This window comes from Pipra filicauda, unplaced genomic scaffold, assembly GCF_003945595.2.
Source record: "Pipra filicauda isolate LSUMZ 115617 unplaced genomic scaffold, ASM394559v2 scaffold680_size158834_pilon, whole genome shotgun sequence".
Taxonomy (NCBI): Eukaryota; Metazoa; Chordata; class Aves; order Passeriformes; family Pipridae; genus Pipra; species Pipra filicauda.
In genome coordinates, this window is record NW_024104843.1 from 96213 (window position 1) to 123743 (window position 27531).

General features: G+C 47.9%; 1 protein-coding gene across 7 annotated transcripts in view; it reads right to left on the reverse strand.

Moving 5' to 3' along the window:
• Nucleotides 1-27531, reverse strand: part of TIAM1 (TIAM Rac1 associated GEF 1) — a 136198-nt gene that overhangs the window by 75835 nt on the left and 32832 nt on the right. For 4 of the 7 annotated variants that reach the window (XM_039388755.1, XM_039388754.1, XM_027715383.2 and 1 more), the window contains 2 exons: nt 6881-7059; nt 918-1900 (listed from right to left, as the gene is read on the reverse strand). In XM_039388755.1, coding sequence (XP_039244689.1) covers nt 918-1889 — 972 coding nt within the window. In that variant the 5' untranslated portion in view covers nt 1890-1900; nt 6881-7059. The remainder of the gene's footprint in view (nt 1-917; nt 1901-6880; nt 7060-27531) is intronic. The other 3 variants (XM_039388756.1, XM_039388758.1, XM_039388757.1) reach the window with 1 other exon arrangement.

Consider the following 27531-nt stretch of genomic DNA (forward strand, 5'->3'; position numbering starts at 1 on the left):
TCACTACAGATCAAGCACAGCCAGGAAGTCACTCAGCGACCCCGTGCCAGCCGAGGTAGGGGCACAGGCTCCTCTCTCCTGGTATCTCCTTTCTCTCCCTCTCTGCCACTGATCTGCCAGCAGAACCACTGTTTGTGGTGCTATGTAACTGTACCAGGCCAAGAAAAGCAGGGCAACTAAGAGTAAAATCCCAGCAGCAGGATTGCAGGAGTGGTGTTTGGAGGGGCACCCAACAGCAAAGCTCCTCTTGGCTCTGTGCTGTCTGTTGGAAGGATGAGGGCACAAGTCCTCCCTGGCTCGGAGAAGCAGCATCTTCCCCCTTCATCTCCATCCCCCACCATTTCTCAGTTTACAGCAGCCCTCTGTGCGGGGACAGCACTGCTGCGGGGTGACGTTTTGCACAGATGTGAATGTCAGCTAACTGGAAGAGTGAAATTTCAGCCCAGCCAGTGTTTACTACAGAGGGGAGGGGAAACACTCACGGGTTTCTTTGCCTCCAGCCACGACTGTTCACAGGGTGCAGGCAGGGGAGGGTGACAGGGCAGGGAGGGCAGACAGGGGGGACACAACACGCACAAGCTCCGCAGTGGAGTGATGCAATTTGGCAGCTACCCTGGGAAAAAAGGCACTGTCAGCACTGCAAAGCATGCAGGAAATTCTTTAGCTGGCAAATGCAGATTTATCTTTTCCAGAGGCAGCAGAGAGTGGAAAAGGCCCGAAGAGAGCTGCAATAAGGAAGGAAGCAGTGATGGGATCAAGACAGCTCTGGAGATCGCCTAGTTCAGCTCTGTCCTGGAAACACCCCTCTTCTTGGAAAAGGGGTGTTGAAGGAAAACAGAGCCTGGGAGAACCTGGAAAACCTTCTATCTACAGACCCAGCTCAGCAAATGCCACATCACAGGAGAAAAGTGTCTTACCTGAGTGGTTTTGGCCCTCCTGCCCTGCATGCTGCTGCTGTGGCTGATCTGGGGGTTGGTGGCCCCTTCGGAGAGGCAGTGTGACTTCCTGCAGGGCAGCGTGTTGTAGTTGCTGTAGGAAGAAGGCGCATCCTCGGCGGTGACCGAGGCCATCTTATGGCTCCCGATATCCGGGATGTCGGACACCAGGTTCCGGCAGTACCCTCCGAAGGCGTTCCGCGGGCCCCCGTTCATGGCAGTGCCTGGGGTTTTGGGGGAATACAAGTCACTCATGGAGTTGGCACGTTGGCAGGCGACCAGGGGCTGGGGGCTGCCCCCGGCCTCCGTGCCTGGGGCGGCCTCGGCGTCCTTCTCCTCGGCCAAGCCCAGGATCTCCTCGTTGCTCGTCAAGTGCTCCTGGCTGAGGTCGGAGAGCGAGAACTCCAGGCTGTCCTCGCGCCAGATGTCGGCAGACTTGGAGCGCTTCTTCTTGAAGCTGGCCGTGTCCATGAAGCCGGTCCCGTTGGCCGCGTACCGGTGTCCCCTGCCGTCGCCCTCCGCCAGGAAGGGCGGCTCGTCGCCGTAGAGCCTGCTCTCCTCCGAGCCGGGCATGCTCTGCACGGAGGCGGCCGTGAGGACGGTGCTGCTGTCCACGCTGGGCGTCACCGACGAGTCGGTGTGGTAGGACACGGGCCGCAGGCCCATGTCCACGCGGTCCACCCACATGGGGCTCCCAAAGTCCTCCAGGTTGGCCTCTGGGGCGAAGGGCTCCAGGCCGTTCTCCGCCAGGGACTGGGGGATGCTGGGCGTGCTGCTGGAGCGGGTGCTCACCTCCGAGTTGCGGTGGATGATTTTGCCGGAGGAGGCGTGGCGGGAGCGGCGGGAGGCTTTGTTGGAGAGGCGCAGGGAGCGGGAGGTGTGCTTGCGGCCCAGGCTGGTGTGCTTGTCCCCGTAGAAGGCGTGCTCCACGCTCTGGCTCTCCGCGTTCCCCATGGCGTCACAGTCTGCGAGGGGAGAGAGCGGCACCGTTACGGGCTGCGGCCAAACACGCGCAGGAAGGAGACACATAGAAACACCTACGACACCAAAAACAGCCTTTTTCTTCTTAATTACTGAACCTGTCCCAAACCCTGCACCACAGAGTCCACCGGGTCTCACAGGACCTGCTGTAACTACAGCAGTTAATCCCACAGAATTAATTAAGCAGCTGTACCAGCAAACTTAGAAATACAACTCTGTTAAATGAGAATGTAGGAAACAGCCCTGCTGGTGTAAATGAAGAGTGTAGAATTCTAGAGGGAAGGATTGAGCCTTGAAGCCTGGTGTGAACTGGAACCAGCTTAGCACCAAAGTGCAATCTCAGCTCTGCACACATTCACTCGACTCTCAGCGTCAGCTTTGTCATTCCAGCCAACAAACTCAAAAAAAATCAACAGCTCTTGCTTATCTGCATGTAACAAGATGCCGAAAAGTACAGGGATGTACACCTTTATCTGAGATTTCACTTTTTTTTTTGGCCAGGAACAGCAAGCTAAAGCACCAAAGAGCAAACTACAAATCCTACCATTTGACAGCAAGCTAATGACAGGTTTGATTTCTGGAACAAAAAAACAGTGCAACATTAAGCAGGTACAGAAAGCCCCACACAAGAAAGCCATATTATGAAAAATAAATTAGCATGAGTGACTCAGACTATACAAAAATAACCTTTCCTTCCCACTCCCTCTGAAGCAGATAGCTAGATCCAAGTGCTTTGATCTGAGCTGGAATGCAGGGACTGGGTTTCTGTCCCCATCCCCATCCTCCTGCATTATTCACCCGTGCACATCCCGCCAGGAAACAGGTTTCCCATCCAGAAGGTGGGAGTGATGATCTGGTTCAACCTTTGGAAAACACTTTGAGGTCTGTGATCTCACTCAACAAATGTCAGAAATATTTTATAAGTAGTACTGGGTCCTTCTGGCCAAAGGGTAAGAAGAAGAATAAGAAAAGTAAATGTTAAAGTTCACAGCCATTCAAAATTAAACAGGAGATCCCGAATTACACATGAGACAACTATATAGAGATAAACAGTCCATCAATCTTGAACAGAAATTCCAAGGCAAAACATCTTTGTTTTGAGGTATTTCCATTCGTCTTGGCTGAAGAGAAAAAAGCTGCCCTGAGAGTAAAACGATGGAGTTTTTAATTTCTTGGGGCATTTTCCTCTCCTTTGCCAGGATGCCCTGATGGGTTCTGAGCCACATGCTGGCAGAATGAATGTGACCATGCATTTTCCCTCTAAATATCTAAATACACACCATTGCTGCTGCACAGCACTGAATTAGCCCTACATAAATTCCATGGAAAGTGAGGAATCAATAGCATTAAACACAGGGACAGCACTTCTGCCCTAGAGGTGTACAGCAGAACTGAACTCTGCAGTGACACTTCTGACTACAGCCAGAGGACTCTGCTTCTGCTCCTCTAACCAGGGAAATGGGTCATGGCTGAGGCTAAAAGTCTGTTCAGTGCTGAAGCAACAGACACCTCCATAAATATCTGGACATTTCCATATCTAAAATAAATAAAATCTCATTTGAAGTAAACTCCACCAGGAAATTCCCCATGTCTACTGAAATGAATGGCAGAACTCCCTTTGGCTGCCATGACTTGGTTATCACACATTGTTTAGAAAAATAAATGCACTGAAGAGAGAGAAAGTTTAAAAGAAAAGACAGCATTATCAACCCCTAAACATGGTTTATCCTTTAAAAGCTACAGCCCTTTGATACAGGCCAGAATGAAACAAAAACTCAACCAGCTTTTGCCTCTAGAACACTTTAAAGCACAAAACTTGTATTTTTTCTTCCACAGATATCTAAAACCAGGCCTCAACACTCCCCATGTTGCAAAAGGAACCCTTGGGGCAATGCTTCTAGCTGCCTCAGTTCTGAGCTCCCTGCTAACCACACTTCCAGTCGGCAGGATTTCCACGGGCTGCACAGCCCAGCAGAGCCTGCAGCCATTTATCCCCCGAGTCCAGCCACACCGTCACTTCTCTACCTACGAGAAAAAGCAGTTTTTAAAGTCCTCTTGAAACCCAGAGAGACTGAAGAGTGACTCTTTACCTTCCAACCAAAGCTGCAGAAGGGCAGGAGCATCCCCCCGCTGATGGAAGCAGCTCTGGAAAGCTGCCCTGTGCCACCACCCTGACACAGTCTCCATTCACACCATCCACACCCAACCAAAAAGCAACAGAACCACAAATGACCAGCAAAGAAAGGAACAGCAGCTCAGGAACCCCTGCAGACAGCAGCAGGAATGTTTAGGGAGTGATTTCACACAATGAGAAGTACCTGCTAAGTAATTGCAAGAAGTGTCAGACTTCAAAGTAAAGAGCTGTCCCTTTTTAATTCCGGGGATTGGCACTTCGGGTGGATCTGTCCTGAGATAAACCCAGACCTCACCCCTGCCCTAATCCCACTGACTTCCCTGGCATTACACTGCAGGTCTGTAGGAATGCTGGGCGGTCAGTGGGTGCCAGAGGGCTGCAGGCAGACGTGGTGCACTGATCCAGCTGCAGCAATACAAGACAGTGCCATCCCCGAGGCTTGTCACCATCCCCTGGCAGAGCCCATCTGCCCTGGGAGATGCAGGACACACCCTGGGTAGGGACAGTCAACCCCATCAGGTCAAGCTGAGAGGGACAGCTTGTGGCGTCCTCTGAAAGGGACCCCCACCCTACTTTCTCACCCCCATTTCTGCCTCCCCTCCACATTTCCACCAGTTACCCTGAACCAATTCAAGTGGTTCATGCAGCAGAGTCCACTAAAACAGCAGAAAATAAATCCAAGGTTAAAAAAAAAAAAAGTTTATTAGTTAGTTTTTGCTGAGCTAATGAGCTGACCTGGCACGTGCCAGGGGCAACACAAGGGTGCCCATGTGGGGACACAGCAGGGAGAGGAAGGGGCAGCACCAGTCAGAGGGGCCAGGGAAGAGGGGACAGTGGATGGCACCCCTGCATTTTCTGGCAGCAGTGAGCTCTTAGGTGAGCCCAATCAGATGTGGAAAGCCAGCCCTGAAACATGAATTGGCACTGGAGCAGATGCCGGAGTCCTCAGCTGGCAGGAGCTGGGCAGGGGAGGGGAGCCTCAGCCTCCCCCTCCCACGGGCCACAGCAGACACCCTGAGGCAAAAGCATCTTAAACTGCTCCAGCTACGACTGCCAGATGCTGCCTGTCTGTGGCTTAACTGCATTTAGCACACTCAGTGAAAAAAATCTGTATCAAATTAAGAAAATGAGTAATATTAATGGGAGCTGCACGCAAGTGCTGGGAGGACAAAGGCTCCCCTTGTTACCTCACCCACCAAACCCAGAGGTGACCATTAAAGACCTATCAAGGGTACCACCAGGATACAATATAAATCAAGTGTGACACATCTTGATGCCTTAAAACAGGTCTGTCTCTCTCAGCCGAGGGTTGGGACGTGTCAGAAATCTGCTGTGAATTACTCAGAGGCTCCCAGACATCACACAGGCCATGCTGAGAGCACAACTGTTTGGACACTTCTCAGCAGAAAATGTTGATTCATCAAAACCCAAACTTTTTGTGGGAATACGCTGCCTTTGACTAAGGGCTCTGAGAGGGAGGGGTTTGAAAACCAGAGCAGGGAGACAGACACATCTCCTGGAAAAGGCACCAGCTCAGTGACTCAGTTGCTCACTGAAGGAGATTCAGATTTGTATCTGCAGCCCAAGTCAGACAAATGAGGGGTGGCAACTTGTTCCTCCACGTCCTCAAAGAGGTGGCCTGACCATCCAGCTCTGGCTGTGCTGGGAAAGGGCTCTCTTTCCCAGAAAATCTGCTCCTTCCTGCTTCAGAGCAGGGGAAATGACAAATTTGTGCAAGTCTTCAAGGGGCTGGGAAAGTCATCTTGCAGCCAAGCTTGCATATCAAGAGGGGTACAGGGGTTTGAGATGTGTTTTTTGAAAACCCAACATTAGGCTGTCAGCAGGGAGAACACAAATTCTGCAGTAAAGCTTTGGGAAAAGCTGTGTTCCCTGCACCAGGTACCCTAGAAAAGCATACTGACCTCTGGCTGAACTGCTGAGGTTTTGCTGGATGAGTCTTACGTGGTTACACATAAAGACTATCACATTCCAAATGACCACTGATGATGGCCCCCTCAAAGAACACAATTTTCTTTAAAAATGGTCATTTTGCCTTCTCTTCCCTTACCCCCAATATTAAATATTTGTTAAAATAATTACAAACACAAATAATTGAACACTCATTTCAATTAAACCCAAGTTACTAACCATTACACTTGCAAAAGGCTGGACCACCAGGTTCCAGAAGAATTTATCTGAAATATATTAAATTTCCAACCAAATTTGAAGCACCTCACAAGACAACAGATTGCAAATTCAAAATTAGATTCTAGTGGGAGGCCCTGGTGACAAATCTGTATTTTTCTCCTGGAGCGGAGCTTGAAGGCTGTGAGAACCAGAACAATGATCAAATCCACAGCGGGCAAGGAGCCTACAGAAATAAACTTCTGCTAAAATCTGCCAGCCAACAACAAAGATTTTTTTACTGAACTCACCAGAACCACATAGAAAAATGTACAACACTAATAACCAAGTGTGAACGCACACATTTTATTGTAATTAAAATGTGCTTTTTCAAGAGGGCAAGAGCGGGGCTGGAATTCCACAGAAAGCCTTTGAGTTTCTCAGAAACTCCAGCAGCATATTCCATTGTTTTCACATCAGAACCTTTTAAGCAGCCATTTCTTCTTTGTAAGCCGCTCTCACACATGTTAAAACAAGGGATGGACTCCAAAAAGGCCCTGCAGGCAAATCGAGTAAGAGGAGGAGAGAGGGAGGAAGGGATGTCACCAGGAGCCGCTTGATAGCCATTGTAACCACATTTTGCCCTCCCATGAACATCACACAGCACAGCAAACTCCTAAAGAAAAACACAGGGACACACATGTACCTTCCGAGGCAGTACCGGTATCCAGCGCAACCTTCCCCCAGAGAGCTGTGGCATTTAGAGGTACAGAATTGCAAATGACACCAAAATGAGCAGTTACTGGGACTGCAGAAGCTGTCAGCACCTGCCACTCAGCGACTCCATTACTCCCTCGTCAGAGTCTATGACTACAAGCCAAAAACCTGGGGAGAAAGAGGGGAGAAAAACAAATCAGACAAAGGGTCAGCAGGGAGGGCTGTATAGGAGGATCTTCTGCCAGAGCCTGTCACCATCACTTACCTAAGAAACACTGGGCAGTACAGCACGAGAATGCTGTGCTCAAATTCCAGTGATGAAATCTGATGGTGGCAGAATAAATGAAAAACCCAGCCAGGCACCATCAGTCCCAACAACAGAACGTGGAGGGCTCCTCTTCCCAAATCAAAATCCCCACAAGACACCAACGTGCCCTTGCTGGGGATGGTCTGTCTCAGGCAGGGCTAGAAAACCTCAGGTACCAAAAACACACCTGGAGAGGCACCTTCCAATAAACCAGGACTGAACTGGCAGCAAAGGGGAGCCCAGCAGCCCGGGGAGGAACTGGGAGGCCTCCCAGGAGATTTCTCTGTGCAGACTGTCTAATTTACAGAAAGGGCGGTTTTCCAAGCAGGGATTTCATTAACATTTTTCAAGGGCGAATCAGACAATCAGGGCAGAGCATTTACATGTGTTTTGTGTGTGGTGAAAGGATTGTTGGGTTAATTGCACTCACTAAGGCACGGATACAAGAGATCAGTCTGTGCTTATTTAGACCTAAGGACTGTCCTTACGACTTCTCTTAGGTTAGACACATGTGCACTCCTGTGGGTACCAAATTCCAGCCCTTTCTTGGCCTCATATCACTGCTGAGCTCCCTTGCAGGTGCCCCAGCTCTAGGTCCAGGCCTGGAGATACAAACTCACCAGAGGGCTGGTTGTGCTTCCCAATCCATCTCCCATCAACTCCCCCTTCTCCCAGCCAAGCACTGGCAGCAAAACACCAACTCAACACTGCGCACAGAGTGGCGAGAGTTATAAACTTCTCCTAAAGTCCCAAGGAACAAAAACCTTGGGAGAGATTACTGTTGCCTTTCATGGCATTAGAGCTGCTTGGTGGGCAAAGGGGGATCCTCGTTCTTGGCTGGATTCTCAGAAGAGATGAGAGTCACTGGCACCTTTTTAAACTAAAAATATTCTCATTTTCTTTTTCCTCCTTCACATTCTCCTCTTTGCTCCCCACCTCCCTCTCTTCCCCCAAGCTGTTGGTTGAGATCTGAAAAGCAGTTCATGAATTGCTCAGGAGCTGGCAGAAATTAATAAAATGAAGCTCATTTATATTGAAATGGACTCATTACCATGCCAGCTGCCAATAATTTGCAGGAGGGGAATCTTGCTGACAAACAAGGTCCTACAGGCAAGAGGCTCCCCACCTGCATCCACCACATGGAGAGCAACCCTGCCATGAGCACTCCTCATCTCCAAAAGAAAAGGAATTGTGACCACCTTTGTTCAGATCCACCTGCTACTGCCCCAGAAAACTTGACCAAAAGAAGAACAAGACAGATTTTATCAGATTTTCCATCCTGAAGCAGCTTTTGAGGAGTTTTTTTTGATGCAAACTCTGGTCACTTCCCACACCACCTGTGCTCCTTCAGTAAAAATCCTTCTCTCCTTGCAGTCCTTTGTTAAAAAGTGGATGTTTACAGCTGGATGCTGCATTATCCAAATCCTCGCTCCCCTCCAGGTACACTTGAAGGGCTGGCAACACCCTCTGCCACAAGCAGATGAGTACCATGCACACATAGCTCCCCCAGAAGAGAAGGCTTTATCATTACCCATGGACCCTTTCCTGAAAAGTTTTGCTCCTATCAACTTTTATGACTCAGACAGTCTTTCCTGAATGAACACAGGTCATGCTTTTCAAGAAGAACATCAATTTTTCATTTTCCTCTTTGTCCGATATGCACTGGATGGGTCCTTGTTCTGTTGCTTCCCAGTTCACTCCAACAGCCCAGGCTCTGCTGCTGCAGAAATTCTGGAGCTCTGAAGCAGCCTCAGACAAGGCCTTCTCTCCAACAAGGTCTTGGCAAACAGGGATGGCTGTGCTCCTCCACCAGGAGGAAGGGCTGAAGCAAACACAGCCTCATAGATTTCTTCCCAGCACAGAGCCCTGGACACATTTGCTCTGCCAGAGGGGCCTGGCTGAGGGAGAGGCTGACCAGTAACACACCAGGAACTGTTCTCAGGGGAGATGGACAGTTGGAAACACACGTGGAACAACAACTCATCTCATTATAAAAACAAACAATCAAATAAAGATTTGCTAACTTCCATGCTCAAGACAAAATATTCCATCTTAAACACACACACACACACACACACACACACACGTACATCCATGGTGTGTTTGCCAACGTTACACACAGCAGTGCAAGCTCCTCATGTTCTTTGAAGGTCTGGAAGCAGCACAGCTGTATTTATTCCACAGCCACAAAACAGCGCCTTGGAAAACCAGGCCAAGGAGTTCCCACAGGGCTCATCGCCCAGCAACTGAAGTCAATCCCAGCCCAGGGAGCGCGGAGCAAACCACCAGGGATGGGTTAAATGCACAGTAAGGAAGCAGAATATATTAAAGGAGCACCTTGTTACTCACATCTGCTACCTGTGATTCCAGGGACAGCAAAGAGAGCCCTGACTGTCACGTGCTGGGGGCAGTTTGCAATGCCAAGAGGGCAGCAAAAAATCCAGCACACCTTTTGCTCGTGGACATTCAACAAGAACATCAATAGATGAAAAATATGGAAGCTGTAGTTTTCTAAAAGCCTCCTTTTCAAAGCAGAGCCTTTCCTTTCCAGCAAGAAAAATTCAGTGTGCCGGTATATCCTCTTGCCCAGTGAACAGGAACAGCTGGTGAGAAGGATGACAGCTCACTTTCTAGTTTTACTTTTTCATTTTATGATGCATCGTTTTTGTCAGATTCCAAATGCAACTACAGATGTGAGATCAGCTGGCCATTAAGCAAATTTTCATCCTGTAGTAACTCCACCATAACCCGTCAGGATGCATATACAGAGACAGAAAGCAGCAGTCATTCCATACAGAAGCTTCTTACTATTCATCAGTGGCTCTGGGCTGTATTCCCCACCCACACTCCCAGTCCCACGCCATTGTAACTCCAGCGTTCGATCCCATCTCCTGAAATGGAGAGTCAGGCCCTTTATTTGTAACTGGAGGCCACATTTTGTTGGCCTTTATTACCTCTAGTTAATATGAATGGCTGCTGAAATCAATCTGTCCCATCACCTCCCCTGAGACAAAGGTAAACGCTCCCGAGTGCTCCAGGGTTCTGGTGGCCTGACAGCCCTGGCTCTCCCCATCCTATACCCCTGGGCTGCCCTCCACAAAATAAAACCCACAGGAAATGGATCATGGAATATCCTGAGCTGGAAGGGACCCACAAGGACCATCCAGTCCGACTCCTGGCCCTGCCCAGGACACCCCAACAATCCCACCCTGTCCCTGAGGGCATTGTCCAAACGCTCCTTGAGCTCGGTCAGCCTTGGGGCCACTGAACCTACGTATGACACTGAGCTCCAAGACCAGCTTCAGTGGATTGCAGAAGCTGGCTGACTTTTAAACCGGTGAAAATAAAGGACAAACACGCTCCTCTTCGTGTTTTCTTTCTACGCCATATAAAATGTCATTTTCGTCTGTGAGAAAAATCTGTTTTAAACCAACCACGGCTTATACTACCTGTTGAGGAGAATGGCTGCTCCTGAGACCAGAGTCTGATGACAATGACCATCCAGACAAGGCTGGGGGGACCATCTGCACACCCCCAAGAACTGGCCCACAGAGCTGGAATTGCAAAACCTCTTTGCAAGCGTCTCGCTAACACGCAACCTCCGTGTCTGTCACAGCCGGGAGAACAATGCTGGTGATTGCTCCAGATGAAGAGGAGGGGAAAGAAAAATAAACCCACATTCCCTTTGTGAAGAACTCCTAAAGGGAAGGTGTAGGAAGCCTTGCTCTCCTCCAACTGGAGCACCACCCCGGTGAGAATTTCTAAGGGAGGGAAGAAAAGGCAAAAGGAGAGGGAGGAAGGAAGGTTTGTCAAGAGACCTAAAACCTCCGTGTAGCCGAAAATCAACCATCCCCAAATCCCAGCTAAAAGAAACAAAACCAGGAGCACTGACAGAGCACTGGGGGGCCTTGGTAATAAATTAATGGAAGAGCAGAGCAGTTAGCTCAAGGGAAAGCCCCCTCTCCAGGGTTTCTATATTTATACGAGGGGATGTGAATAATTGGCACTGTTGTGGGATTGTTTGTTTTTTAATCATTTTTACAAGTATCTGAGCATGTTTTAACTCTTTCTCCTTCCCTTGCCTTTCATTTTTAACGGTGGGAAAATCCCCCTTTCTTCCCTAAGGGAAATCTGCAAGGTTTTACACGTTTACAGCAAAGGGCAGAGAAGGGGAAGGATTCTAATTTCAGATCATCAGACATAAGCAAATCTATGGGAAGCCACGAGGGCAACTCCCTGGAGCCTGTGGGGCAGACAAAGCCCAGCCACGAGGGAGCTGCAGGGAAGAAGGAGCCCATTTGGCCTCCATGGAGGACAAGAAGGAGAGAGGTGGCTACAAAGACTGCATGTGCATTTATACGTTGCTTAAAAAATAAAAATAGTTCCCCAAATGCAGCTGAAATAAAAAATAAGGTGTGGTTTGTTTATTTACCTTTAGCTTCTACGTTATTGTTATTACACTTTGCTTCAAAAGCACTTTCTGGTTGTGCCAAAAGGAGCTGGAAAACTGCTGATACACAGCGAGGACACCACTTGCCAAATGCACTAAAAGGAACTCAGGAACTCTACTGAGGAGGAACAAGAAAATGTTCAGACCAGGAGACGGAGCTCCAGATGGATCCATGAGAGCACTCACTGCACAGCCAAGGATGGGCAGCTGGAGGAGGGAGAAGCAGAGCAGGACATGGCAGACCCTGCATGCACAGAAGAACCACCCAGCACCACAGATTCCAGCAATTAAAACTGCAACCCTTGGCTTGAGTGACCCAGGAGCTGCTGAGACGGGATGTGAAGGATTAAAACGTTGTGGAAAAAAACCTGAGGACAATAACTGGGGTAGGGGGAATTGGAGAGGAAATGTTTGGTGTATATCCTCATTTAAGCACTGAGGTAAGTAATCTGATTTTCAAGCAATGCCAAAGACCTCACACAGATCATTAAGATGGTGCCTGAGATATGAAGTATCTAATTTTAGATCCCCTGACTTAAGTGTTGGGGAGGAATTCCACTGGTCTACAGAAAAGGAAAAGCTGGTGTCAAATAAAACTCAGGCAAATACACAACCACAGCAGCTCTCACATTTGGGTCACACACTCTCTGAGGGAGCATGAGGAACCTCACTGAGTACCGAAGCAGTACAAAACACCTCAATTATTGCTACAGAATTAGTAGGAAGGACCTCAAAGCAACAACTTCCGTGCTGGGGCCACAAGGGAGGCATAATAAGGAAAAGTATTGAAGCAAAGGATGTCCTTTTAAGATTACAGCATACCTGGTAGAAGTTTTGGCACAGTATCTCTCTCTGTGAGCTCTCGCTTTTAAGTCAGTACCTCCCAGACTCAGCCTTCACTGAAATTGTTTGCCAGGCTGTGCTGGGCCAGGACAGAGAGACCAGCAGCTGCAGCACTGCAGGGCAGGGCTGGATTCCTGCCTGGCAGCCTGAGCAAGCCAGGGAGACTCCCCATAGCTCTGCCAAGTATGAATATAGAGCTCTCATCAACTGCAGGAAGGCCCAGCATGGCCATATCCCCAACTGAACGGGGACTCCAAGGAGGAAAGCCGTGTTTAGCCAGCAGAAAGCACGCACTGAACGTCCTGCACTTCCCGAAAACAAGAGAGTTTACTGCCTCATGTGTCAGGGACACCACGGAGGGGTCACTCTAGTGGGACATGGACAAGGGAAGATGCTTGGGAAAGCTATTCACCCAGGCCCAACACCAGGACTAGCCACAGGGCTACCAGCCCCAGCTGCACCGAGCGCCTGCTGGGGAGGGTGGGAGAAACAAAAAGGAGCCTGAGGTGAAGGGGCAGCCAAGCTTCACGAAACCCAACATTGGGAATCTCAACTCCTGTTTATCCAGAGCCTGGGAGGACACAGATGAGCCCAAATGGTGCTGTTTTCCCCTGGTGGGACGATATGAGCCACAGCAGAGCTGGTTCCTCAGCCCAGCATTACCACCGTGTGACCCCGTTTCCCCAGCACGCAGGAAAGAAGGAAACATTCATGTTTTCATTAATGCAAAGCTTGGTCTGGTCTGCACCAGCTTGGCTCTGCCAAAGTTGAATTAAGCATTCAGATTTTATCCTGCACGTCCTGACAGAACCCGATCACGACGTATCCACACCGAGGTTCAGCTCGTCTGGGCCGACCGGTTTCAGTCCCGACTCGTCCATCCCATCTCCTGATACGGTTCCTGCCCAGAGCTCTTCCCCTTGGGAGCAGCACACACCACTACAGCCACCCACTGGGTGTTGCTTCTTCAGGACAAAACCTACGAGGGATGGGAATTCCAGGAGAAGACGCCCTTGGGGCCTCAGGGATGAGCCCCCACCCCGGGAAGAGGTGGGCAGAGAGCAGAGCCCGACCGTGGAGAGGGAAAAAGGATGGATCAGCAAATGGTCTGGAGAGGAAAAGCTGGAATTACCAAGTCGGGCTGAGGCAGTGGTGATGGAAAACTGACACCCATGAGCTCTGAACATGGCCTCCAAATAAAATGAAGGCTTTGCCTGCTCTTCCAGTGAAGGCAGAGGGGAGCAAGGCATGTGAATCACCACATCTGAGGCATCAGGAGCAAAATTCAGAGAGTTTGAAATGTGCCACTCGGCAGCAGTTTTCCCTCTGCATCCCAAAGCTGTGAGAGAAGCGGTGCAAGCAATCACAGGGATAGGGACAGGAATTTTTATATTAAAACCTGCGGATCAGGATCCTGCCTGGGACTGGAGAACAAGTGATCCCAGCAGTGACATAGCCATCTGGCCATTTTCCAGGGGAGGAAAGGGCAGGATACAGCTTCCCAGGAAACTACTAGTGGAGCTGAAGATGACAAAAAACTGGCACAGGAATTATGATCTGCATAAGGAAACTTTGCACAGAGGTTGTGATGAAAGGAGAATTATATGACTCAAGGGACCAAGGTTTTTAATGTTTTTAATGACGACACGTAAAAATGAAATGTGCCAGTGACTTTGTGCTGATGACACAAAGCTGGAAAGAGTCACAGCACAGACCTTTTGTCTCATATTGATCCCAGGGGACCACAAGCAGTGATAGAAGTCACAAGAAAAGCAAATGTAACCAAAATATACACCAAGCAAGACTTGCCCAGCGGGAAACAGGAGCGAATGATGCTGCAGAAGACGTTGACCTCATCTGAAATAACATGTGCAACCCTCATCACCCATGGCCAAGGTTAATACAGGCCAGACTACCTTCAGGAGAAGCAGAGATTTTCAGTCCAAGAGGAGTCGGGAACAACAAAGCTCTTGTCAAATGGGACACAAGCAGAGAGGCAGCTTTGTCAAGCCCAGTGGATCCAGCTGGCTTGTTCAGAAGGTGAACATTGCCCTGGATTCTATGAACTGACCAGCTCGGTGACATCCATGGATCACAGCTGCACTCAGGGAGAGAGCTCATCCCTCCAAAACTCAAGCTGTTCCTGAGCAGTATGAAAAAAGCAACGAGTTGATGCTGCTGGACTAATCCTCCCCAGTCTGGCAGCGCAGTAGTTGGTTCAAGTTCTCCTCTGGCTTTGCAATCTGTGCTCAATAACAGGGAAATGTTGCTGGCACACAGAAGCTGCCTGTGATTAGTGCACAGCCAGCACTGCCAGGTGACCAGCTGAGGGGCTTGTACCTGTGAGCTCCCAACATCCTGCAGGTTCTGCCAAAAACAGCTTCAATTTTATTCTGCTTCTGAAAATGACTCGAAAGGTATTGCCAGAGAAGCAGCAAGGAGAGATGTTCCAAATCCTAGGAGGGAATTTTCCAGCACCAGGCTCTCACTTTCTTTTAGAGCCTCAATATTTGAAAAGCGTAAACAACTAATTAATTACAACACAAACCGAGGGCAACTGTTCCAGGAACATCTGATAATGCAGTAACTCAAAAAAAGGCCCCCTGTAAAGGTGCCTCCCACAGGAGAGGTCGAAAATGGAGATTTTAGGCTCATCAGACAGAGGACTTTGATCAGGACCTGCCTGGTTTGGAGGAGTGACATCCCTCTTGGGTGCAGGATGGAAAGCAGCATGTGGGTGCACGTACATGTACAGGGGTGAGGGTGAGGAAGCCACTGTTTCTCTGTTTTATTAGTCTATTTGGAAAATTACGTTTTCAGCAGGAAAAAATCAAGTTTTCAGCTGAAAACACTGAGTTTAAGTCAAATCTGTAGTTGCAGTGATAGCTCAGCACCTCAGATCCCGCCATGTATCTGCCTCTGACAACACAGTGTCACTTCACTGAGGCCCTCTGCAGCTTATAACCAGCTCCAGAGCTTCTCAGCTGTCCCAAACTCCCAAACCACTTCTCAGTGAATAAACTATTCACCAGAAAAGGAAAACTGATTGCCCAGTTAGTGGAATGTCACCCAGTAGAGCAATTCATCAGAGGGAGCGCTACAGGTGCTGCCTGGCTGAAGCACAAACAGAGTGTTGATGGAAACCAGCTCTGGTTCAATGCCTCTTTTTTTGGAAAAGAAGGTCACCAATCAAACATTCTGCCTTAATATTTATAAGAATATTTTATATTATAAGAATTTTATATTACAAGCATATTTTCTTACCTGCAGCAGTTACAGCCTGGTATAGTCACATTAACGAAACGTTATGATTTAAAGTGGATTTTTTTTAGGCATTCTGAAGTATGCATCCAAAATGCAAACTTCTCATAAAACAACAGCTCTGCCTCCTCCAAACGCCAGGATGGTGAAATATCAGCCACACCATCAAACAAAGACACAGTAAATCTACGAAGCACTCGATATTTTCAGCAGCAGTAAGTGCCATTCCATCATTTGGTACATGGCCCAGAATAGCCCTGAAAGAAAATAATCGGTTTCCTCTTCACATTTAAAGAGTAGTAGATGATTTTTAGTAGCTGAGAAAGCCACTGGTATTTTCTGTGGCATCATTCCCAGGCCAAATGAAAACAAACCTTGCAGTAGATGCTCACACGGTGTATTTGCAGACACACTGACCACAGTCACCTTGCCCAAGTGATTTATTCAACCCATTTGAGCTTTCAGCAGTTCCTGAATTCACTTGAATAGCATCTGTCCCACAAACTGAGTGACCCACAAGCTGCAGGGATGCCCAGATTTTCCCAGTAACTTCCCAGCACTGTTTTTGTCCGTGTGCACACAGCCCCCACTATGTCACTGGTTGAAAGTAATTTTTACTCAAACAGGTGTTAAAAACAGCACCAGGGAGCCTGAATTTCAGTCCCCTTGAGAGACACATTTTCTCCCTCCCAAGCCAAAGCAACCAGAAGAGGTGACTCTCCTGTGCCTTCCACTCATCCACCAGCAGCCACGTCTCCACACTGATCCTACAGACCCAGGCCAGGAGCAGTAATTTCATTTTTGTAGCAAGTGGATGTACCTCAGAGACAAAGGAAGACACTGCTGCAATTTTCAAGGGAAGCCCTTTAAAGAGAGAAGTAAAGGACACCTTTACAACTGAGCTAAACAAGGACTGTGATTCTGCCCTGCTGCACCTCTTTGCACCTCTTTTCAGGACACAATAACCTTTGTGCCAGTTCAGAGGGTTTTACCATTGAAGTTTTCAGATCTCTAGTACAGAGTCTGCCCTACAGGTGCTCTGCAGACCTCTGGATGTTTTGCCATCAGAGACAGTCTTGCCATCTTAAAAACATCACCTTATCTCACATCACTGATGGGCTGCACATCCCTTCAAGTCACCCATGAGTGAAATCAAAATATTTCAAATGCAAATCCCTCCTTCACTTGTTTTCTTGAGGGTTTTTTTCCATCACTTTTCAGAGTTGGCATGCCTGTGTTAAAGGGCTGACATACCTACACGAAAGAGTTGACGCACCTACAAGAAAAGAGGAGGAGGAGGTAAAAAACCCCAATAATTCGCACTTTATAATTTACAGTTTTCAACCAACTCCTACAAAATCATTCTCAAGAAGTTATCCCCTTATTGAAGGAGGAAGGACAGCTCTGTGCAGTGCAGGATCTAAGCACAGCCTCAAAATTAAGGCCAGATCTACATTGCAAATATTTGCCAGCACAGCTATAGCCACCAGTTTGATGGAACATGACCTCTGACTGTACCTGCAGAGGCCACAGCAACAGTTACAGGAGCAAAACTGCAGCACGACTTATAGTAACACTTTTTTTTTTTATTACCATAGAAAATGAAGCTTAAAATAAGCTCTTCCAGCAGAAGCACTGCAGAAACACAGTCCCGGTTTCTGCAATCTTGCAGCCGAGGGCTTCCCTCTGTGAGGCTGCACCAAGAGTGGGCAGAAGCCTCAGGTCTGTGAGGGGAAGAAAAGGTGTCTCCCTCCCTGCACAGTGCTGACACCATCCTTTTCTTCAAAAGGAACCTGTCAAGCGTTTGCATATCGGCCTCGCTCGGAACAAGCTGCCACATGAGCGATCCCGCCTGCAGAAATAACAGCTCCCCTGAACACCTTGCCCAAAAGCCACAGTGAAATCAGTGGAAAATTAATTCCACGGGCTTTGGACCAGGAGGAAGTAAGGAGGTTTGAAGAGTCGCACACGGAACCCAAAAAGCTTAGCCCGGCATTCCTGAACCACAGTGGGAAATCCTTCCTTGCCTCACCCACAAAGCTTTCGCACACCAAAAGGGAAAAGGCTACAAGGAGCAGAGAACAGAAGGAAAAAAATGGCAGAGAAAAAAAGAGATGTTATTTCTATAGCTTCTCTACAAACCATTTCCTCAGCAGGCATTTCCAGCAGCTTCTCTTTGGCCCACGGCCCCCTCACCAGCCGGGCTGAGCCTCAGGCACGGGATCCACGAGCCCCTCTCTCAGGGCTGTCCCACCTGGGTTTGGCTGCAGGGAAGGCTCTTTCTCCTCCTCCTTCCCTTCTCCCTGCTGTGGCCCAGGGGACCTGACATCTCCAGTGAGGAGAAGGAGGAGGAAGCAAAGGCAGTTCCCTGCTGCTGTCTCCCAGCACCACCCCAGCCACACCCCAGGGCAGCAAATCTCCCCTTCCCCATTTGAAACAAAAAAAGTGTCCTTCGAAGGAAACACAATAAGTTTTGAAAACACCCTTTCTAACAACTTACCTATAATTTTTTGAAACGTCTGAAACACCCAGCAGTTACATCCAGGCAAAGTACCCAAAAAAGCAACCAAACACTCTCGTTCCTCTGCAAAAAGTGTTCATTGCTCCAAACTTCAGAGAGCCAAAGGAAGGCAGCACAGGCTGGAGGAAAACCATCCCTCCTGGTGCCATTTGTAAGGCTGTAATTAGCTACCAGTATTTCTGTAACCTTATATAGTGTAGCAAACAGAAAGTCCATTAACTGGGACATTTTTGTGGGATTTCTGTCAGTTTGATTGTTCTGGAGGCTGATGTTTATAAAAGATACAAAAACTTGACAGGCTTCCTTTGTTCTCAGTGCTTCACACAGAATCACCAACTTTCAGGGTTCAATTCAGGTTTAATTATTAGATTAATAATTATGTAAACAGGCAGTAAATCCCTTTTAAAGACAATAAAAACATTTGCAGAGCTAAACCAAGCTAAACACAAGAGCGACGCTCCTCCAAGCATCACCCGAAATCCCACTGCACCAATTAATACTGGGATATTGTTTAGCCTGACCACTTACCAGCACAGCAGGTCACGAGGGAGGAGTAATTTAAACCAGCTGTGTCTGCAACGGCTTTGAAATGAAACAAATAAACTACGACAGCGATGGCTGGAAACACACTTGAGGCCAGTTACTACCACCTCCATTCACCATGAGCTCTGCTTTACCCTGAGGATACTGAGTGATCTCACTGGGCAGCAGGACAGGGGGAAGAAGGTGGCTCTAGGCTCATTCCCTAGGATGGGGTGGTGGAGAGGGGAAAGGATCCCGTGCACCCCCAGCCTGGCCATTTAGGGGTCAACAAGCACCGAGGTGAGAGGTGGGCACAGGGACGTGGAGACCAGAGGTGGAGGAGAAGAGGCCCCTCAGCCACCTCCCCCCTCTCCATCTCCAAGCAGAGGGCTGTGAACACAAGGAGCCAGGCACAGAGCTTTGGCACGTCCTACCTACGCCCAGCTGTGGGAAAGGAGGGAGGCACTCCATTATCACTTCTAGCACAGGTTTTAACATGCCTGAACGTATTCTCTGCCTCTTAAAAAAAAAAAAAAAAGCCCAAACAACCCATGAAAAGGAATGTATAATCACTTTTGCGGGGCTCCTCTCTGCTCCAGCTTGCAGGCTCTGCCCCACCAAGTACTCTTCCCAGCGCAACGTGACTTGCGAAACATTTTACACAATGGGCACCTCCATCTTTCCAAGGGAAACAACTTCCCCGGCCCCACCGGCAGAACAGGCCTTTGCTGAGGGCTCCTGTTCCAACTAGGAAACATGCCCCAGTGGAATCTGGACATGGAGGTGGAATTAAAAGAAACAAGTGTTTGTTTACACGGGAGATGGCCAAAAGGGCATCCCAGGCTGCTGGGTGGTGGAAGCACACACACAACCTGCTGTGACCATCTTTAGAACCTACTGAAACGCCTCAAAAACCCACCTGGATGGCTGTGCCCAACACTGCAGCACGGAGGTGGGGAAAAGCCTTCCCAGGAATGGTTGAGTTGTGGGCAGGCAGGAAAGCTGTGCCAACGCTCTGCCGGCTGAAACAAACTGTGAGGCACATAAGGAGATCTGGAATATCAGAATCATAGAATCCTGGAATTGGGCTGGAAGGGACCTTAAAGCTCATCCCCCTCCCATGGGCAGGGACACCTTCCACTAGCCCAGGTTGCTCCAAGCCCCGCCCAGCCTGGCCTTGGATATTTCCAGGGATGGGGCAGTCACAGGGAGGGGAAAGGGATCGCAAGTAATCTTCCTAATGAGCAAAAGCACTGGGAAAGCTCTGGGAAGGTTTAGTGTGAGGGTGTGCCCCTGCTCACAGGGGCTCAGCAGGGGTAATAAACTGCTCTTCTCACAAAGACACACGTAAGTACACAATTTTGGGGCACAGGGCCCACTTTGTGAGTTTATGCTCAATAGTTCCACTTCAATATTCCTCCTTAAGGCCTGACTTCCAACTGTGTTCTGAAAAGGAAACGAGTCCTAGACTTGTTTGAACAAGTGGGCAACACCTGCTCCAGCACTTTTGGTTTTACTGTATTGTCTGGGGTTTGGGGGTTGTTCTTTAAAGCCCAACATAACAGGCTTAGGGGGGAAGAAAAAAAAAAGGCCCATAACCAGTTTCAGGAATAAAAGAGAAAAAGGACTGCATTCATTCACTCCTTTGTTTTCAGGAAACTCACCCCGACGTTTCTTTGTCAATACATCATGAAAAATGTGGAAAATGCAAACACAGGCGGGATGGTGCTTCAAAGGGAGAAGGTTCAGCCCTGCTTTGGCTCCCAGTTTCTCCTGACCCAACCTATATTCTGGGATATTCCTGTATCAGAGAGCCCGTTTTACTGGAAATTTTAGGAAGCAGGGAACAACAGGGCAGCGTCCTGCTTGCCAAGTGTAATTTGTTTATGCAAGATTTCCAGAATCTGTCTTTTCCTCCACAGAAATCTGCTGAAAAACTCACAAGGAAGACACTGAAATGCCATAATGTGATACCTGAGCAGAGCCTGACACTGCTGGAATGGAAATTGGCTCCCACCAGACCCCAGGGATGTTTTCATCCGAGCACTCACGTAACTGAAGTTCCGTCATTACTTCCGACATCACCCTGACAAGTAACTTTATTAAACGAGCCAAGATTTAAAAATTATGCAGAATTTCGGGCAGAATTAGCCCATAATTCAAGTGAGCAACTTGGAGCGTGGATCAATGCAGGGCAAGGGTTGTTAGCACACCTATCAGCAATGAAGCCATCCCCGGGCTCATGTTTTTTTCCAGGGAACATTCAGATGAAGATTAATGGAGACAGGAGGACAGCTCCCAGTCTAACCTGCCAGCCAGGGACTTCAGACTAAACTGAATTATGAACTGGCAATCCCACAAGAACACTATCTGGACATTTCCCTTTAGCATATGCCACTTAAACACAATCTATCCACATGAAACAGAAGAGTCTTTTATCTGCCATAGGTGATTTTTCCCAATTAATTCATTAAGGGAGCTTGAGGGGAATATTCAGAATGCCACATGGTGTGAGCAGATAAATAACGTGTCCCACTGTAGATGTTTTCCAACTTAGCCTGTATTTATCTCAAGCATTAAATAACAACACTTGAGCAATGGTGAACATGGTTCTTAACAGCAATATAAATTCAAGAAACCCAAAATGCTGTTAATTTTGTTGATTCTTTTGCTGTGCCAAGTGTAACAGGCCGGTAAATTCCTACAGAGAGGATCTAATTCACAAGGACCATGCACACCTCTGCTGGAATGATTTTTAGGGATGTACTCACCAGAAGATGATGCACAAGAGTACACAGGCCGTGTGCAATAGAATGGGTTGGAATTTGCATACAGAGAAGAATAAAACAGAATTAATCCCATTTACTATCATAACAGCTAACTATAAATTCTAATTTAGCTGATGTGATACCAAACATTGACATTTTGGACTAGATTGACCATGAAGTTGTGATTGATGTCATGCAAACTAACTTGATCCTTCAGCAGCAGCTTAAAGACATTAATATGTTGTTAGTTAGACCAGCCTTAAAATGTTAAAATTCTACCAACATTTTCCCAATCTACTTAGGTGAAGAAACGTGGACACAACAGTCATCCAGCTTTTTCAAGGTTACACTGCCTTTCATGAAAGAAACCAGGAGCAATTCCACATGCCAAGTCAGTAAATAAAACTAGATTTAGAAGAGTATTAATTCCATTTTTAATCAAGGAAAATGGAAGAAATAATTAAAAACTAATAATCATTATGGAAGCCCAGATGAAATATTTGTTGGGTTTAAATTAAAATGGTCTTGCAATGGACTAACAAAGAGTTGTATTTCGAGTATTTTTAACACTTTCTTACTAAAAACAGCACAGTGCAACGTGCACACTCCTCCCTGATGACAGCCCACAGAACATGGCTGTCTGTGAGAAGCTGGAAGAACAAATGGTCATTTAGTCCAAAACTCCACTCAATTTTTATAGGAAACCACAACAACCCAGCCCAGGCATGTGGTTTGTATCCCTCACGCTCTCAGGGATCAAGCTCTTCATATACATTTATTCGTAATCCTTTGAGCACTATTACAGTGTCACAATGGAAATTAAATAACAGCTTGCAAGTGTAGCTATTGAGATAATCACACTCAGCCAGGGAAAAAACCAGCAAGCCCCAGCCCTCAAATCCCCGATTCCCAGTGAAACAGCCAATGCCAACAGGTAGCATTTCAGATCCCACTCTGCACTGCTGAATAAATTCCATGTTATACAATGCTGTCCCATGGGGAAGAGCCATTTTCTGTTATTAGTCTGATGGAATAACCTGCAGCACTTACATGGGGCGTGTTCGTGCTCCCGTTGTTCAACGAGATTTTTGGAGAACGCTCGGCTCAGATGTAGGGGGATGTTTTTCAAAGAAGGGCATGTGTATTTAATGCTGAGGACCCTTTTTTTTTTTCCCTGAGTTTCTGAATTCTAGAGGATTCTGTTCAACTGCAAGCCAAGAATTTCAGCAGGCAGCACCCCGGCTGCCTGACAGCTTTATTAGTTTATTCAGTTGTGAAGCTTAAGCAAAAGCTGTATCTCACAGAGAAGGTACTAGATTAGGGCTCTGCTCTCCAACTTAATTTCACGGATTCACAGGCAAGTATCTGAAATCTCCCCTCATCTCAAATCTCCTTTTACAGAAGAGAAATTCCTTTCATATATCACTGAAATAGAGCCAGAATAAATTACAGGATCGCAGAACGGCCTGGGTTGGAAGGAGCCTTAGAGATCATCCATTTATTCAGGTGAGGTGCTCAAGCAGGGGACATGGTGGTGACAAATATCTCCTTAGACAGCAGGGACTGAGCTCAACAAGGCATAATTTCATCAGAGCATCACAAACCACGACGTCACTTTGCTTCACGGAAAAGGCCTCTCTGAAAATGAAGTGAAAGGAATCACATGCACCTCCTTAAGAGACGGCCAGAATTCAGCTGATACACAGACTTGTGGGGCCCACTCAATTACTTGGAGATAATATTGCAATAAATTGTAGGTCAGGCATGGTGGAATATGAATCCCTGGCCCCCGGCGCTCATCTCCTATGTTTAAAAAAGAGAGGTTGGACAAAGATAATCCTCTTATTGCTCTGCCGATTTTACTAGCAGAGACTCCAAACATGAAATTTGGTCCAGCTTGAGCAATAAAAAATGATTTTCATTTCCCAGCCTCCCAAATCTCTGTCTCTCAGGAGCTCTCCGAGCTCCAGGAAAGGTAGGCTGGGTCCAGCCCTGAGCACCCACCAGCCCTCCTGGCTTTTGAAAGTGGGGAGCTGAGAAAGAGGTTGGAGAGGCCTCCACACAAATATATTAATTTCTGAGACCTCTGCAGAATTCTGTTAAAAAGCCTCACCAGTGTGGTGCTGTTTGGTGCAAGTGGGGTTGTGAAAAGCAGGAGCTGCCAGGAAGGTGTGAAGTTGCCGTCTCTCCCTTCTGTGCCCAACTCTGAGTAACACAGAGCCATGACTAACATCTCAGGGCAGATTGCAGCGAGGCAAGACATTTTATTGCCATTTAGGCAATGAATCAGTAGCTCTGGGAAGAATAAAAACCTCTACAAGTTGCTATCTTCACATATCCAAATACAGATTTATTTTTTTTTAAAAGAGAGTTTGATAAAAGGATAATTTTATATACCCGTTGAAAGTGTGCTAATCCTTAATTCCTTCTCATCAGTATTACACACTGCTAAAATCCTAAATCACAGAGCCAGAGAATATCCTGAGGTGGAAGGAACCCACAAGGATCATCCAAGTCCAACTCCTGGCCCTGCACAGGACACCCCAACAATCCCACCATGTGCCTGAGGACAACCTGTCCTCTCTTGGATTTGTTCTCTCCATGAATAATCCAGGACCTAAGCAGGTTACAGAAAAGTCAGTGGAAGCAACAGGTAGGCAGAGGTTTCAAAAGTCTGACACTGTTCCCTTAAGTGACTCATTTTGGGATTCAATGAGCAAAAAGTGCATTAAAATTTCACGGGATTCCTGTACAGAAATAGCTCTCCACAGCTGGCTGGCTTCAAGTGAGATGCACACTCTGATGAGCAGGTTCAAGATTGCTCTGAAAAAGCTGAGTATCTGCTGCTCATCTGCAATCTTGTGTAAGTGCCAGGTGAGCTGTGCTGCTCCTAAACCCGCTGTGCCATCTCAGGCAACACAGGCTGGGCAGCCACCTCAAACACAACCTGAAACCTTTTGGGATAAGCACAGCACAGCTGAAGCAGGTTCTGGCGACAAGCAGGATGTAGCCCCTCACCCCCAGGAAACCCTGGAGCTCAGACTAGGACCAACAGTGACTGTATTTACAGGGGGTGGCAGGTCAATGTCAGCTGGACCCCAGATTAACTCCAAAGGTAATTCCTAAGACTTCTTGTTCCTCTTGCAGACAACAGCTCTAGGCTAAAACAATCTCAGGTTAAATGCACTGGAAACGTGCAAACTTTGGGGGAAGGTTCAAATTGGGGGTAGGAGGAATTTCTTCACAGAAAGGGTGGTCAGGCATTGGAAGGAGCTGCCCAAGGAGGTGGTGGAGTCCCCATCCCTGGAGGTGCCCAAGGAATGACTGGACGTGGCACTCAGTGCTCTGGGCTGGGTGATAAGGTGGGGATCAGTCACAGGTTGGACTTGATGGTCTTAGAGGTCTTTTCCAACCTCAGTGATTCTGTGAAACCCCATGATCCCGATCACAGCTTCAGGTACGCCTTCCCTCCAATGCCTGTATTTCCAAAGAATCCAGTCCCCTTCTCTCAAAGATGCAGCTCCAGCAGCCCAAGCCCTGCAGACAGCTTTCCTCTCAAAGCCATGCTCCCAAAGAAGCCTTGATTTCTCTCCTTCTGCTTGCCCAGAAGCACAGACCAAAAGCTGACTGTGGTAGGCACCACAGTTTTCTCATGCTCCTGGACAGCCACGTCCTGCTTATTCCCTGCATTGCTTCATGTTCTTTGGAAATACAGGCTCCAGCTGTTGGAGCACCTATGTGGATGTGCAATTTTGCCCTTCTCTTGCCTCAACCTCCTGCTACAGAAAGGCTGGAGGCCACAATTCAGCAGAGAGGCAGAGCTGGGGGGGAACAGACAGCCCATCAAGGAGAGACAGGGGCTCCCAGGGACACTGCTAGTGAGTCCTCAGTCTTTGTGGAGCTCTGGACATTATATTAATTTACCAGCTCCAGGTGGCTCAAAACAACTGACTGGATCTGCTGCCTCTTCCTCTTAATTTCCCCTTAAAAAAACCCTCCATAAATTCCAAACTTGAAGGTACACTCAGGTAACCATGTCAAGCATAAAGACCTGTTTGAAACAGTAAACAGGAGCTGAAATGTCATGCATTGATTCAGATGCCTCCAGGAATGGCAGCTCAAAGGAACATATCACATAGTATGACTTTTCAAATTTTTAAAAGCCAGGCTGGTAAATTACAGTGATTTATCACTCCACAACAAAGTACACACACACAAAAGTGCTTCCCAGAAAAAGACTGCCAAGCAATCATCCAGATGTTACTAAAGCATTAAGATTAATTTGAAAAAAAAAAATAAATGAATAAAATCAGTGAGGAAGTTACTCCCACAGACTTTTTTTTTGTCATAAATTTTATCCTGCAACTTCCAACTCAATTGACTTCTGGATTCTGCCTCGAGTCTTACACCCAGGCTGTGTGTTTCTGGTGCCTGCTACTGCCCATCTCACATCTCTTATACAAAAATGCAACTTTCCTCCCACTTAATGGAAAAAAAACCCACATTTTTATTGTTGCAGTAGTGCAAAGATTAAAAAAAAAAAAAAAAAAAAGGGCTCCTTTGTTACTGCTAAAAAAAGCACATGAGTCATTTTTCACCAAAACAACCTTTGGCACATATTACACATCACTTACAGCCAAAAGTCATCGGATGCCTGACAAAAGTTCTCAGTCACCACTTGAATTCAGTGCATAAACCCGCAGCGATCACTTAGCAATCACACAACCCCACCTGGAAACCTGGAGCAGAAAATGCTTCAATTCCTGCAGCACTTGGTGAGCAGGTTCCTCCCTGCGGAGTCAGATGGGCCTCACCAGAGGGATCCCCCCACCAGGAGAAGTGGGAAGTGACTGGCAAAGGGAAGTGAGTGGCCTCCCCACGGCTGAGCAGCAGTGGGCAAAGCCAGAAGGCTCAGGCACAACCTCTGCTTTGGGTCTCCAGGTTTTCCCAGCGTTCATGCAGAACCAAGGCACGGGCGAGGACGTGGAGTCCCCACCCCTGGAGGTGTCCAAGGAAGGACTGGACGTGGCACTCAGTGCTCTGGGCTGGGGGACAAGGTGAGCATCGGGCACAGGGGGGACTCCATGGTCCCAGAGGTCTTTTCCAACCTGAATGATCCTATGATTCTGTGAAGTAGCTGCACCCAGCAGCTTCCCAGCTCCCTTCCCAGCGGTGGCCTTGCGCAATGGAGAGTCTTTTGTCTCTATTTCAATGTCTGAGGGCCTGGGGCACACTCCGAGTACACCTTCCCCACCCAGGTTAATGCAAATGAATAGCAAAGCAATTCCCAGCTGGGAAGCAGACAGCAGAAGGTTCTCTGTCTTCCCTCAGAGCTGACACTTAGAGGGACTTGACTGCAGGGCCACAGAGGGATGTTTGCTCACCTAGGAAAGTCACAGCACTGGGTTTTCTGAGTGCTACAGCACTTTCCAGCAGGGGTTGCAAAGCTTCCCCTCACCAAAAGCCCAGCTTCTGTGAGGGTATTTCAGCAGCCACAAGGCAATGTAAGGTATGGAGGGAAATTCTGACAGGAGGGCCTCTGAGCATCTTCCAAAAATGATGGAGGCAGGTATTAATGCAAAATCTACACGCTTCCCTTTTCACTCCCACTTCTGTTACCTGAAAGACTTCCAAAAACTGCTTTCTGGCTTTGGACAAAGTGCTACAGAAAAGGTCTAGCAACTCTCCCGGTCCCTCCAGCTGCAGCTCTGACTTGCTGTGCCCTACACTGCCTACCTACAGAGCCTGATCCTTTGACAACACCCCTGCTTGCACTCACACCATTACAGCAGCACCTACGTGAGCAAGGTTTGTGGTCAGCCCCAAATCAGCTTCCAGAGGTGCTGCTCACTGCCTGTAACTCAGGTGCACCTTTGGCAACGCAAGGTAACTCAATTTATCCTGTGCCAGTCCCAGTGAAGTGGCACCACAGCAGGCACACGATGCCTGGCCACTTATTAAACCCCGT